Below are 13,458 nucleotides of genomic sequence, written 5' to 3' on the forward strand. Positions count from 1 at the left end.
TGGCAAGCTGTTAACTGGGCTCCTTTGGGCAAAAAAGGGAAGCACCCCACAAGCAGAGAGCCAGTGCTGCTGGCCAGAAACCATGCTGGCCACCCTCCTCCCTTCATGCTCCCAGCAGGAACGAGTTACAAATGTTCCAGGGGATGGACGCAGCAAGCTGCAAACCCTGCCTGCAACAAACTGAGGAGGATTATCTTATACCACACCAGGAGTGCTGAATGCACTGTGGCTGCAAACACACTCACCAGGTACTGCTCAGCTGCTGGCAGCCCTCAGTGGGAGAGGAGCAGCATCTGATGGGCCCTGCTGCCCTGAGGACTGGTGGGTGAGATGCCAGCAAGTGCCCAGAGAGCCTTGCCCCCTTCCTGAGGGGCCAGGGCTGCCTAAGGAGGCTGAGGCAGCGCAGGGAGGTAAAGGATGCCCCAGCAGAGCCTCTCAACCCCCCTGCATGGGAGGTAGAGGAAATGGCTGTATGACTAACCCTGAACACAACCAGCCTGGATCCCCAGCTCCTCTGCTGAGGCTTTTTGCCTTTTGCCTCCCTGTGCTGGAGTCCCCAGCATCACCTGCTGCTGGCCTTGGTTCTGTGCAGTGTCACCCAGCCCCAGAAAGGGTTAGGGATGGGATGAGCTGTGGGGACATGGTGTGGCTATCAGGATTTTCTGCTGCTTTACCAGGGCCTCCTTGAGCAGGAAAAACCTTTCCTGCATTGCTGAGCAGGGAAAATGCAGCACTTGATCAAAGGAAGCAAAACGAAACCGGGAGACTTACAGAGAGCCCTTGTTCCAGCGAGTCAGTATTCACGATAATGGGAGCGGGGTTGGCCTGTGAGGAGACAAAAGTGGGATGTCACCAAGCTGAGAGATGAACCCAGCCCTTCGTGGTCCCCTGGCCATGCCATCACAGGGCCTCCAGGCCAGGCAGCAGAGAGAGATTCAGGAAGGGCTCTTTTTGGCTGTTTGTCCCTCCTCCAGGTGTCCAACAGCCCTGGGACAGGCACAGGGCCACAGCAAGGCTCTGGGCATCAGTCCCATCCTCAGGCCTGGTGTGCCCCAAACACCTCATGGCTTTGGCTGCTGGCAAGGAGGTAGGGAAGGCTGGAAATCCTCTCAGGCTTGTGGCAGACTCCCACCAGCAACAAAAATTTATGTGAAATTCATACTAGTGAGGGGTTAGGAGATATGAGGAGCAGGGAAAGAAGCCTTTCAGAGGGAATTTACTGCCAGCACAGCAGGCCTTCAAGCACCTTCCAACAGCTGCTGTTCTTCTAAGCACAGGGCCACCATGCCCCGGGAGAGGTGACAGCATTTGGTCCCTTATCCCCATTACTCCTGGGGTAAACCCTGTGCTCGGCAGCCTCGGCTCAGCCTCCACAGCAGCACAGGCGTCCTCCTGTCCTGGAGGGCTCCTCGTGACCCTCTCTGCGGGTCCCTCCTCCCGGGCTGCCCTCTGCCCCTCGGCTCCTGCACATCCCAGGGCAGACACACGTGCGGAGGGCAGGCCGGGCAGGGAGGCAGGGACGGAGGAAGGGAGGGCGGCTCTCCCAGGAGAAGAGGATGGGCGATGATGGCCGGAGGGGCGGGTGAGGCCAGGGGAGAGACGAGACGGCTGGAGATTACGGGCGGCCGAAGGAGGGACAGGACAGGACGGCCGGGACGGCCGGAGGGACGGGAGGGGAAGGGAAGGGAAGGGAAGGGAAGGGAAGGGAAGGGAAGGGAAGGGAAGGGAAGGGAAGGGAAGGGAAGGGAAGGGAAGGGAAGGGAAGGGAAGGGAAGGGAAGGGAAGGGAAGGGAAGGGAAGGGAAGGGAAGGGAAGGGAAGGGAAGGGAAGGGAAGGGACGCGACGGGACGGTGGGAGTGGCCGGATGAACCAGGGTGGGACGGGCGGCGACCAGGGACGAGGGCGGCAGAAAGAGAACCAAGGGCGGCCGGAAGGAGGGGATGGAAGGAGAGGCGGGAGGAGGCGGAGGAGGAGGAGGAGGAGGAGGAGGAGGAGGAGGGCCGGGCGGTGGGTCAGGGCGCGGGCCCGGGGCAGGACCCGCCCGCCGGAGCTGTCCAGCGCCGCCGGCTGCTGAAGGCGCGGGGCCCGCCGAGCCTCCCCGGGCTCGGGGCGTGAAGGAGGGGCGGCCAAAAGCGAGAGGCGAAATCCCAAGGCTGGCATTCCTCACCGGCACAAGGCGGAGTAGTGCAAAGCCTGGAAGGCCAGCGGTGAGTTGGAACTCGCTTCATCATCCCCGAGGCTCGTGAGGAGAGCAGCAGCCAGAGCGAGACACGCCAAGAGACGTGGACTACCGGGGGTAGGTGATGTGAACCGCCTGCCTCAGGGCATCACGAACATCGGAGTCAGCAAACTGCGAGTCAAGGTGTGGGCTAGTGAAGCAATTACTGGGGACCACTGTCTGCAGCCTCGGAGTCCGTGATATTTTCACAGGAGCCAGTTGTCTCCTCATCACCCTTGGCCGGGTTTAGCCATCCCTGACTGAGACCAGCCTCCCCCATAACCCAGCAGGGCAATCCCCACCACGTCCTGTCTCAGTTGACCCTATTTCTAGACTATTCAGTCTCCTCAATTAGTGGATGAGAGAGTTAAGGGCCAACCAGACTGTGGTTTAAATCCTGCCCTGGAAGGTTCTGCTCTCATATGGATGGAGCAGGAGGTAGTTAATTTGATTTATTCAGATGCTTTCTGATCTTTCCTGCAGCTGTAACTATTGGTTACAAAACCATAGTTTTTATGGCAATTAATTCTCTAACTCAGGCAAATGTGACCACTTCCAAGCACTCCTGCCAAGCCCTTCCCCCATACAAGAGAGAATCACAATTTTCAGGTCCAGTGTCTTGGGATCTCCAAGGCCCAGAAGCAATGTTAAACTGGGAATATCCCCTCTCTGGCAGTACACAGTCCTTGTATTTAATCCAGATAATTTGAGAGATAGAATATATTAAACCTGGCAGTGGTTTTTATTAGTCCCCAGTGCAATTCTAGGAAGGGATTCCACATTTCAAGGCGAAAAAGAAGCACTTCTACTGCCAGCAATTAACAACCGGTAACACATCAAGGTTTGAACATCCAGAGGCCAGCTCCTATTAGATGAGTTTCCAGGAAGGATGCAGAAGAGGCAGCCTAAGTGACTGTCGCCCATCACGTGCCCCATGATTTATAAAAGGAATTCAACTCCACAAATCATGCTCTGGATCCCTCCCAGCGAGAAGTGCTCCATATAATAATGTTATAGAGGCTTTTGCAGGTCCAGCCCAAGTCCTCCACTGAGCCCCACTGCACTCTTTGTTGAATTAATAATAGCCCAAAAATCACACATCACATTGCCTCGCTCACACAGCCCTAAGGACACATTTTGTTCAGCCTGCTCCCTGTGCAGTGAGCATCCTTCGCAGCCATTCCACACTAGTGATTTTTTACATCTCAAAATACTGCTACGAGCACAATTTCCCACTCAGGCTCCAGATGGGACCCAGGAGATACCGAATGTGAGTCGCTGCTCTAAAACAAAGTCACACATGGTCAGGAGGAACTCAGACCAGGAATTCCCCACTTGCCTCCTGTAGCCAGATATTCCAACTACTACAAGAAAGGTGTTTGGGCATTAGTTCTGACTTCCACTTGCAAATATTTCAATATTTGCACTTTGCCTGTCCTACTGAGGAGTCAGACAAGACCTAAGACTTAGAAATAAGCAGAGGACCTGAAAATAAAAAGCTTTTGCCTCCCTCGACCAGACAGGCAGAGGTACCGAGCAGCTTTGCTAGCCAGGGGAGGAGAGAGAGTGTCATAATTTTTTGCTGGGCAGCAGGAACATGCTGGTGAATTAACCATGCCCTCAATTCTATAGGGAATGGTAAGTAATTTATGCCCTAAGGAGCAGGGGTTTGCTGCATGCAGGGAGGAGAGGGAACAGGGCTGTGCATTCAGATCACATTCAATGGGGGCTGTCAGATCTCTTCCATCTAAACCCCTTCATCATAATATTATTTACCAGGCCCTGCTTGTGCTTGGGGGGGTTTACAAATGGAAAGAAAAGAGCTCCAAGTCCTGCAGTGCTCACTCCACGACAGCAGGATCACCAAAGTCCAGTGGAGCTGGAGGTGCCCTGAACTCTCTCCATCAGGCAGAGGCATTTGGTCTCAGGGGATGGAGGCTGCAGGGACTCAAGGAGGACCTTGGGGAGTGAGGAGGGCACTGCACAGACGCAGGGAGATTGATCTGGGCACAAAGCCAGCGAGGCAGAGGACAGCTGTTGAGAAAATCTGGGCAGCAACTGGAGTCAAAGGGAACCATGGTGAAGGGGGAGGAAGTTTGAAGGTCAGGATTCAAGAGCTCTCTGGTCTCACGGGGGCTGAGAGAAGCAGAGCCTCGCATTCACTGAGCTCTGCATGACAGTCTCAGTGGCAGCCACAGCCCAGGTGTGATGGAGGGAGGAGAAATCTGCCCCAGGCAGACCCCAGAGAGGGAGCCAGACCAAGCCAGGAGGAGGCTGTGGGTCTATGCAGGGCAGAGGGGACGTCTCCTCCTCTACAGGCTGCAGCAATACCACTGCAGCACATGCAGGGAGCAGCCAGCAGGCCAGCAGCGCTTGGAAAAAACCTCCGGTACAGGACGTGGCCTTTCAGAAACACTCAGATATCCCCTCTGGGTAGTGATCTGAGAGGGACTGCTGCTATTTGGGCTCCACTTGGGCCCTGGCAGCCCAGTGACACTAATACAGTCACCTGGGAGCACCAAACATCGACAGGTATCACCCCTCACCTCAGTTTCTACTGCTGTCATCTGCCGTCACAAAGACAGGAATTGCAAAACATGATGATTTTCCAAAACTTCCAAGCAAAAGAAAAGCTGCAATTACGTGCAAATGGAGGAGGTTCACTAGCCTGCTGCTGTGGATTGGGTCCTGCCCTGTGGCATTTCCCTGAGGAATGCTCTCAGGGCTGGCACACAGGAGCTGGGTGGGGAGAGTCTGAACTGAAAGTTCGAGATAATGTCTCCAGAACTGAGATCCCAAAGTTTTGCCATAGCTTCACACCCTCCACAGAACAGGCATGGGGACCAGCCTACAGAGGTCAGGTACCTCCTGGAGGCAAAATACACGAGCTACAGATGTCCCAGCACACGGGTAACTGGATTGTGATCACATAGAAACACATTTCTGTCTTAACCAGCAACAGGAATTACAGCAGCCTCCAGAGATGCCAAATACCAGGCCTAACACACAGAGCTGCTCTCTGCAGGAGGCTGGTGTGCCCCATGTGTCATGCAAGAAGGAATGTGCAGGACAGAGTGATTGCTTGAGACACTGGGCTAATGCACGAGAAACAAAGTACTAATTTAACTCCTTTATTTCCCCACACTGGATCAGAGCAAAAATTCAATCTGTCTTTTAATATTCTTTGTTTCATATCATCTGAGGTATAATAGTAGCACTCAGAAGGAAATGGCTCTGGAGATAAGTGAAATTCGGTCTTTACATCCCTTTAAAAGCTCTCAGAGGCAGAGGTCACAAGTGGGGAAATGCCCAACAGAATTATCTAATCAGGGCCGACACTGAGCTGCTTGTAGTCCAGCTCCATCTGCTTTGATTTTTTTTTTTACAGGGTGTTAAACCATGGAGAAAGCTGTGCATTTACAGCTATGAAAGCAGCTGCTCTGTCACAGGACCCAACTGTGTCGAATTTTGGCTGTGAACAAGCAGGTACTGGCTCGGGGACACCGAGGGTGATGTGATGCTGCCGTGCCAGCGGGGTTGGCTGCAGGGTGCCCAGACACCACCAGGCTCCTGCTGCTGTGGGGAGCGGGTTTGTACCAAGCTGATGAATTAATTTCACAGGAACAAGCTCAGGTCCTGCCTGCACAGCACACAGGGAGAGCCCGTGCTCAGCGCCGCTCACCCTGATGAGCACTGACACGCTCATCTGCTTTGTGCCAGGCCTGCCCGCCCTGTGCCCACGTGCTGGTTTTCCCAATGTTGGGCTATTCCTGTACCCAGCCAGAGTCCTACACTCTCCCACTGCACCTGAGAGGACGCAGCTCCTCCACAGCAACCTGTACTCGAGGTCAAGGCCAGACAGAAGCCCACTCTTGAGGCTCCCTGAGGCAAGGAGGGGATGAGTCTTGGCTCTGCCCCTGCCAGAGAGGAGGTGTGTAGAGCAGAGAGGTGCTGGCATCTTCCCTCCAGGTTGCTCCTGGTTCCCCATAGACCCCCTTGGTTTTCACCTGGCTGTGCCCAGGGAAGCCACCTCACAGTCCTCCTGTTAGGAAGCAATGCATGGCATATCCCTTCCCAGACTGAAGCCTGCTCCCAGCTGGCCCATGAGACACAGGGCTTTTCTGACATCTCAAGACCAAATCCATGCTTTGACATAACCCTTCCATTCTCTGGAATGGGAGAGGTACCACACTGCTGCCAGGGCTGGTCCCATCCTCACGGATCCCTGTGCTCATCTCTCTGTGCTTTCCTGGGCTTTACACGGTGGCCAGAACTGAGGTTGCTTGGGAGCATCCACAGAGCTGGAAACCTCTGAGGGAGAGTTGATCCTTCAGAGTTCCCACAGGCTGGGACAGGGAAAGGCAGCAAAGGAAAAGAGAGGATGGAAACTTTTGGAGGCTGAAGAAGTTCTTGACCAGAGATGAATCACTGTTCCTTTTAAATGGGCTGGATAAAGTAACTCTCTCTGCACATTTTCTCACCTCCTGCAAGAGCAACCTGTTGGCTGACACAGTTTGGGCAGGGGGACGACATGACCCAACAGTGTGCCTGCATGAAGGGGAGTGACAGGCTGAGCCCCTGCCCTCCTGCACAGCTCAAAACGTGGAATCAGTGATGCAGGAAACGATGCTGGGGCTGACAATGGAGCTTGCAGGTGCCTGCACCCACTGTGCCAGTCCCATCCAGCCAGGTGCCAGCTGCTGCCTGTGTCCCTGTGCTCGGCTCCCAGCCAGCCTGGTGGCCTGCAAGCAAGAACAGCCCTTCTCTCCAGGCTGCCTCTGGGAGATGTCCAAGCTGGGCTGTTTTTGTGTCAGGAGCAGGCTCGGGGGCCGTGGCAGCAGAGCCCCTGAGCCATGGCAGCCCCTGCACCTCGGCACTGGCTCAGAGCACCGCGGCCATCCGGAAACAGGGAGCACGGGACTTGAAAGGTGCCTGGTCACAAGGATCTCTGGCAAAGCCACTGAAGTGCCCAAAGTGTAATGTGGGCACAAGCAGCTACTGAAGGTTTAACCTTTGTTTTGGTGTCCTCCCCCCCCCCTTTTTTTTTTTTTTTTAAAGAGTTGCTTAAATAGGGATTGGAAAAAGCCTTTACTCAGAAAGCTTCCCAAACAGAAGCTCTGTCGAATCTAAGTTTCCATTTAGAAACCATTAAGGCCAGGGTGTTCAAACTTGAAAGTTAAACATCCTGTTCCAGGCTCAGCCCACTAAAATAAGTGACCCAATTTGCAGAGCTGCTGGGCTTCAGTAGCTTCTCTTTGACCTGGCGGTACCAAATAAAATTGACTTGATTCCTTTTCACACAGGAAGAGCTGTCATTATCTGAAAGAGTCGCATGCTTTTATCTTCCTCTCAGACAAATACATATGTTTAGGGGGAAAAGGAATAAGGAACAGTGTTAAAATGAAGATTTCTTTGGTTCCTGGGATTCAAATATCCTAATTTCTTCTTTTCAGTAAGTTCCAGTGCACACCCAGTTAACAAGTGTTAAGAAACCTGTTCCTGTGGGAAAGAAAGGAAACCAAGATCCATCAACAGAGATTCAAGATAAATTCCAGTTAATACAAAGGTGACGAGAAAGTATCTAGGGCCTGCTCTGGGGTGCTCTGAAGCACTACATGTTCCCAAAAATAATTACACCCTCGAAGCAGTTCTTCCGCAAGCCCCATCAGGCGAGCTCTGCAAGCTAAACTGTGAAGTTCATTCCAAATTCAGGTATTCCGGACTTGTTAAACGCTGTATTAAAAGTTTTCATCTCTAAGTCCCTGATACACGCTCACAGCATATTGCTGGATTTGCAACGAGGGCCCTTGAGGACTCCCTACATCATCCCATCTTTGCATGTGTTAAAACCAGCTGTGAGCATTAACACAGCCCACTGCACCCACGGCGCCGGCACAACCTCACAGCAAGGGTTACACCCATCCCTGAATCACAGCCGCTCGCTGGAGCACGCAGGGTTTGGGGTGGCAGGCAGAGCCCTTTCAGCCCCACACTGAGCTCCTGGTGCCCCAGCACAGAGCAGTGCTGACCTGCTCTCCCCCGGCACCCAGAGCCCGGCTTCCTGCACCGGGCTGCGCTCAGCGGGCGCCCGGCACATCACCGCGGCCCTGATTACGTCCTGATTAGTCTTAATGACTTCCCCTCTCTAAATGAGCATTCACAGCTCTGGAAGGAACGGAAGCTTCTCTCCTCCCATAATAGCACACGACGTGCCGAGGGGCTTACCCGAACAAGGCAACTCTCCAGGAACAGTGACAGCTTCTGCTTCGCTTCTTCCTCCCACCCTCCTCTGCACGCAGGGTACCCGGACTGGGCCTCTGGGACAGCTGTTTCCCTCTCATGCAACCCCCTGTGGGACTGCACACCCCGAGGATGGCCAGCAGATCCCTGCTGCATCCCTGGCACGGGTCAGGACCGGGCTCAGGCAGGTTCCAGCCACGGTGGAGGAGCTGGTGGGAAGTGCAGTCATGGGGGCAGGGGACATCCCTCCAACAGGAATGACAGCAGGTGCTGTCACACTGGAGGCTGATGGGCTCCCTGCTGCCCCCAGATTCTTCACCAGGAGCAACATCCTCCACACTGCACACACCCGTGCTGAAACATGCCTGTGCTCAGCCCTGCATGCCTCACCAATGCACTCTCCACCTCCTCCTCCTCCTCCAGCAGCGTGGCAGGGCCACATCCTCCCATTTCTGGTAGGTAGTTTGCTCTTCTTCCACACGTTGCATTGATGGGGTTTCTCCCATGTGTGTGTCTTCAGGTGCTGCCTTTAGAGCAGCAGCTACATCTCCAGCACAGCCAGTTCAGACACCAGCTCCAGCACCTCTCCCTGGGCTGCTCCAAGTGTCCCTCCAGCAGCTCAGGTCCCCAAACCCAGCAGCCAGGCACAGCTCTAGGGCTGCAGTCTGCACATCTGGGCTGGCTGGCAGGCAGCAGTCAGTAATCCAGCTGGAAAGGAGCTAAGCTCAGTCCTTCAACTCACTTCTATAATTCCAGCATTATCCCCTACTGTATTAAAGAGATGAGTCAGAAAAGCCAACAAGCACAAGTGTACAACCCCTGTCCAAGGGATTCACGTGCCTGAAGAAAAGGGGGAAAGTCATACAGGTGAATATATAAACTAAGGAGACAAACGTCCTCATCTGTCAACTCCTAAATGAATTCAGCATGCTTTGTGAAGGAGCACTGAAAACATCTGACCCTTCTCATCCAGGGGATGGGTGACAGCAGGACACGGGATGCTCCGGGGCGGGTGAGGAGAACCAGCTCACTCAGCATCTGTGTGTTAAGGTTTTCCCAGGAGAGGCACCGGGAAAGCAGGGGGTGACTTTAAAAAAGCACTATCTAGACCTTGATTTCATCTGAGGGGCAGGAAAGGAACATCAAGACCATCAGAAAAATCAGCTTCTCCCCGTGGGGCAAGGGGCCGAGGGCGGGTGCGAGGCTGGGTGTGAGGCTGGGCTGGGGGGAAGGAGAGCAGCTCAGTACCTGGTTATAGCAACTCAACTGGGTGATGACGGCAGGATCAGCAGATGGAGATGCCCAAGAAACAAGCTGAGAGGTGAGATCAGATGGAGGGGGATATATTAGGAACAGACACGCAGATTTACACATCGTGAGTGAGGAGGTGACAAACAGGTCTGTGGAAGGGGAATCAAACTCTCACGAGGGAGTGGAGTGTGATGAGGAGTGAGGGAGAGGGAAGACTTCTGGGACTCCGGCTGGCAGGGGGACATGTTGGAAGAGATGCTGGAGGTGGAGGGAGGACAGGGTGGTCCCCCTGTCCACCAGTAACCACAGAGCAGGGGCTGGGCAGATGGGTGGGGCCAGGAACAGACAAGCACTGTGCTCAGCAATGGAGCCAGATGCAAAGGACAAGTTTCACTACAGTTGCATCTACATTTAGGTTGCCAAAAATACCTTTCACAGATTGGCTGTCTTTAATTAAGAGGATGTCTCCTGTGCTCCTGGCACAATACAGAACTCATCCTGCCATGTGGGACTCTGTGTGGAAGCTCTGCAGGGGGAGCTTTCCCATGGGACAGCTCCTCTCTGCCTGCATCCTTCCACGTCTTGCCAAGGCTGGGCAGCTCAGGCAGCGGTGCTTCCCTGAAATGCCCCTCCACGGTGCAGGCACAGAGAAAAGAAGGAAAACTTCACCCCCTTCCTGTTTTGGCTTCTCTCCTTCCCTCCAAACACAGAGAACGCCTTCCTCCTCTCTCCTCCTCCACGTTTCAGTGCAAAGATTTAGCTAATTTCTTCTATGAATAGCACGGGAGTAGCCATAGCAACATCACCCTGCCAACCTCACCACCTCCACTGCCTCCATGTCCCCGGCACCCTGTTCCTCTCACCCTCCCTCGCACCTCCCCAGGGAACATCTGGGGCTTCAGCCATTTCCCACAAAGCAACCTGTATTTGGCTTCCTGCCTGCCCCCTCGGTGCTCTCCCTCCTTCCTTCCAGCCACACCTGCTCGTCACACAGAAACCCGGTCTGAACCCCCACGGTTTCTCCAAGGCTCTTTCCTCCCCCTGCCACCCATGCCCCAAGAGACAGGCGCCCCGAGTCCAACAACACCTGAAGGCTCAGCAAAGGCTGGTGCTTCGGCCAAGATGTGCTGTCCTGTGCCCACCTACTGCAGTTAATTGCTCAGTGCATGGAAAGAATTCAACCAGCAACGTTTGTGCACCAAAAACCACCCCTGACAACCAGTGAAACACTCCCTGCTGAGGGCAGGCATGGAAGATCTGTCCCACTCTTCCACCTGCCTGGACACGAAACATTTCTGCCAGGGGTGGAGTCCACACAAGCCTGGCATGCTCTGGGCATTTGCAGGTGGTCAAGGTCTCATTGCAATGCTGCTCCAGCTCCCCTCTGCACCCTCGTCACCACCCCAAGAGGGAGAAAGTGACCACAGAAAGGGGAGCAGCAGGACTTTGCATTCCTGGCCAAGCAGGGCCAGCAAACCTGGGGCAGCCCTGGGGGCAGAGGGGACATCCTCACCACATGCCAGGGAACAGCACTGCCCTGGGCCCCTTCCCCAGCCCGTGCCCCAGACACCTGAAATGGACATGAAAATGCTGGTGACACCCTTGGGACCCTCATGGGGGAGGGGCTCTCCCCGGTCACTGTGCCTGCCACCAGCGTCTTTAGACTGAACTAAGACTCAGGGCTGGACATTCCCTGTGGGAGGGAAAGGTGCTACTTCTGGACCCTCAGCTCTTGGAGCAGTGCTGGAGAAGGGGCTTGGGCATGTCCAGGCAGCTGAGCACCCCTCTCCTGAGAGGCCGTGGGCGTCACTGTGCAGGGAGAGGAGGGGTTTGAGCAGTCTGCTCCTCCAGTGCTGCACATCAGGGACGCTTCCCTGGATCACACTGCTGTTCCTCCCCCAAAGCCAGGAGTCCTCCTGTCACCCCAGTCTGGCAGGGGAGGAATTGAGGCCCCTACCAGCGAGCAAAGGGGGACAAGGAGGGCACAGGGCCAACAGGAGGGATAGTGATGGAAACAATGGAGGACAGCAATGACATCAAGTGCAGGGACCGGGAACTAATGAGCAGGGAACATGGATAGATAAGGGAAAAGAAATGGAAGAGATCTCAGAGGGGAGAAGGAAAGCAAAGCAAAAAAGATATGAGATACCTAGACCTCAGGGATTTCCTCCCTCCCTCCGGTGAGGAATAGGTGTTCTCAGTTACTGGCATTGCCTGAGCAAGCTAAAATGTGTCCTAGAGAAGGGGAGAGGCAGGAGGAGAGAACAGACGGGGGCTGGAAGTGGGAGGAGGTGCAGGTTGACGTTGGGACCGTGCCGTGTGTTGGGCAGCACGTGTGGGCACGTCTCATATGCCGTGGAGCTGCACACAGGGTCTGTGAGTATGCCATGATGTCAGAGAACATACACCACCACATGCAACTTGTGAGCACAATTCTGGTGCCACAGCACTAGCACACGCTTCTCTGCTTGCATGAAGAAGCAAGGGGAGAAAAAAATGCTTGAATGAGAGGTGGTGAAGCTCCTCAGGGGTTTAACAGATCCCTGCTTACCCAGGAAAGCCTCCTGGTCTGTGCACCCCTTCCCACCTCAGCTGCTGGAAGTGCTTTCAGGGACAGTGAGCTCATTTAAAGGGGCAGCCCTGAAAAATGGCAGCCCTGCCTCCAGCCAAGGCTCTCCTGGACACGGAGGCAGCCTGTAAAGGAGATTGCTTTGCATCTGCAACCTCCAGCCAAATCTACCCAGAGCCCAACATCTCCCAGTCTCCCAGAGCCAATTGGACCTGCTTGCCTGGGCACAAGCCATGCCTAGATGTTTCCATGTTACCACCTTTTGTCCCTCTGCCCACCACTGGGCTGGGTAGAACATGGATTCCTCGGGGCTCGGGCACTTTGCACCCTTGGATCAGGAGGAGAGCGTTGCCGAGGCATTTGCTGCAAAGCTTTACTCACGGCATACATACATTTATTTGCTCCACACCAGGGAGCTGCTGCCTGCTCTGATACAGGCAGTGCACATACCACACACGTCATATTCTACATGCAGACCCCTCTATGCTCACATAGCCTCAAACACTGGCATCCTCTGTTGCTTGCAATGCCGTGAGGAGCTTTTGATTTTCCTTTTTTTTTTTTTTTTTTTTTTTTCACATTCAGAGAGGCAAAGGCAGAGCAGAGATTCCCAACGCTGACTTTCCGAGCAGCCCAAGCTCCATGGCAGCACCACAAAGAGACAATGATTTCTCTTCCACCATTGCAAAAACATGAAAGGCTCCCCTGCCCAGCCTGCCACGGCAGCAATGCAGCTGGCATCACTTCCTTCTCACACTGCTTGCAATCGTCTTACCAGGAATACTGGGCCGGACCTTTCATGCAAGCAGGAGTAGAAAGGAAGGAGCAAACACGCTTTGATTTTCTGCCCCCCGAGCTCGCTGCTTTGGATGGAGGGAAGGAAAGAGATAGTGGAGGAAAGATGGAAGAATGCTTGCCAGGAATCAGCAGGCGAGAGAGAGCTGAGGCTGATTTTGATGCAAAGAGTGGCAGAGAAAGAGAGAGAAAGCAGGAGCAGGCTCATAGGAAGGTGGCTGGGGTTTTTGGTGCCTTCTGTAAATATCATCTGAACTATCAGCTATGAATCTAATTATTTCAACCAGAGCTACAGACCGAGACAGTAATGAAGAAAAAATAGAGGAAGGGAAGAAGAGGGTTGTGTTTGCCGAGAGCAGAGGAGGAGAGAATTCCCATTGATTCC

General features: G+C 54.2%; 1 protein-coding gene across 4 annotated transcripts in view; it reads right to left on the bottom strand.

Annotated features, from left to right (window-relative positions):
- Positions 1 to 13,458, bottom strand: part of DLG3 (discs large MAGUK scaffold protein 3) — a 77,634-nt gene that overhangs the window by 37,124 nt on the left and 27,052 nt on the right. For 2 of the 4 annotated variants that reach the window (XM_066202739.1, XM_066202743.1), the window contains one exon: positions 772 to 825. The exons of the other annotated variants lie outside the window; for them this stretch is intronic. In XM_066202739.1, coding sequence (XP_066058836.1) covers positions 772 to 825 — 54 coding nt within the window. The remainder of the gene's footprint in view (positions 1 to 771; positions 826 to 13,458) is intronic. 4 annotated transcript variants of the gene reach the window in all.

This window comes from Chamaea fasciata, unplaced genomic scaffold (assembly GCF_029207755.1).
Source record: "Chamaea fasciata isolate MVZ Bird 193981 ecotype frontalis unplaced genomic scaffold, bChaFas1.0.hap1 SCAF_22, whole genome shotgun sequence".
Taxonomy (NCBI): Eukaryota; Metazoa; Chordata; class Aves; order Passeriformes; family Sylviidae; genus Chamaea; species Chamaea fasciata.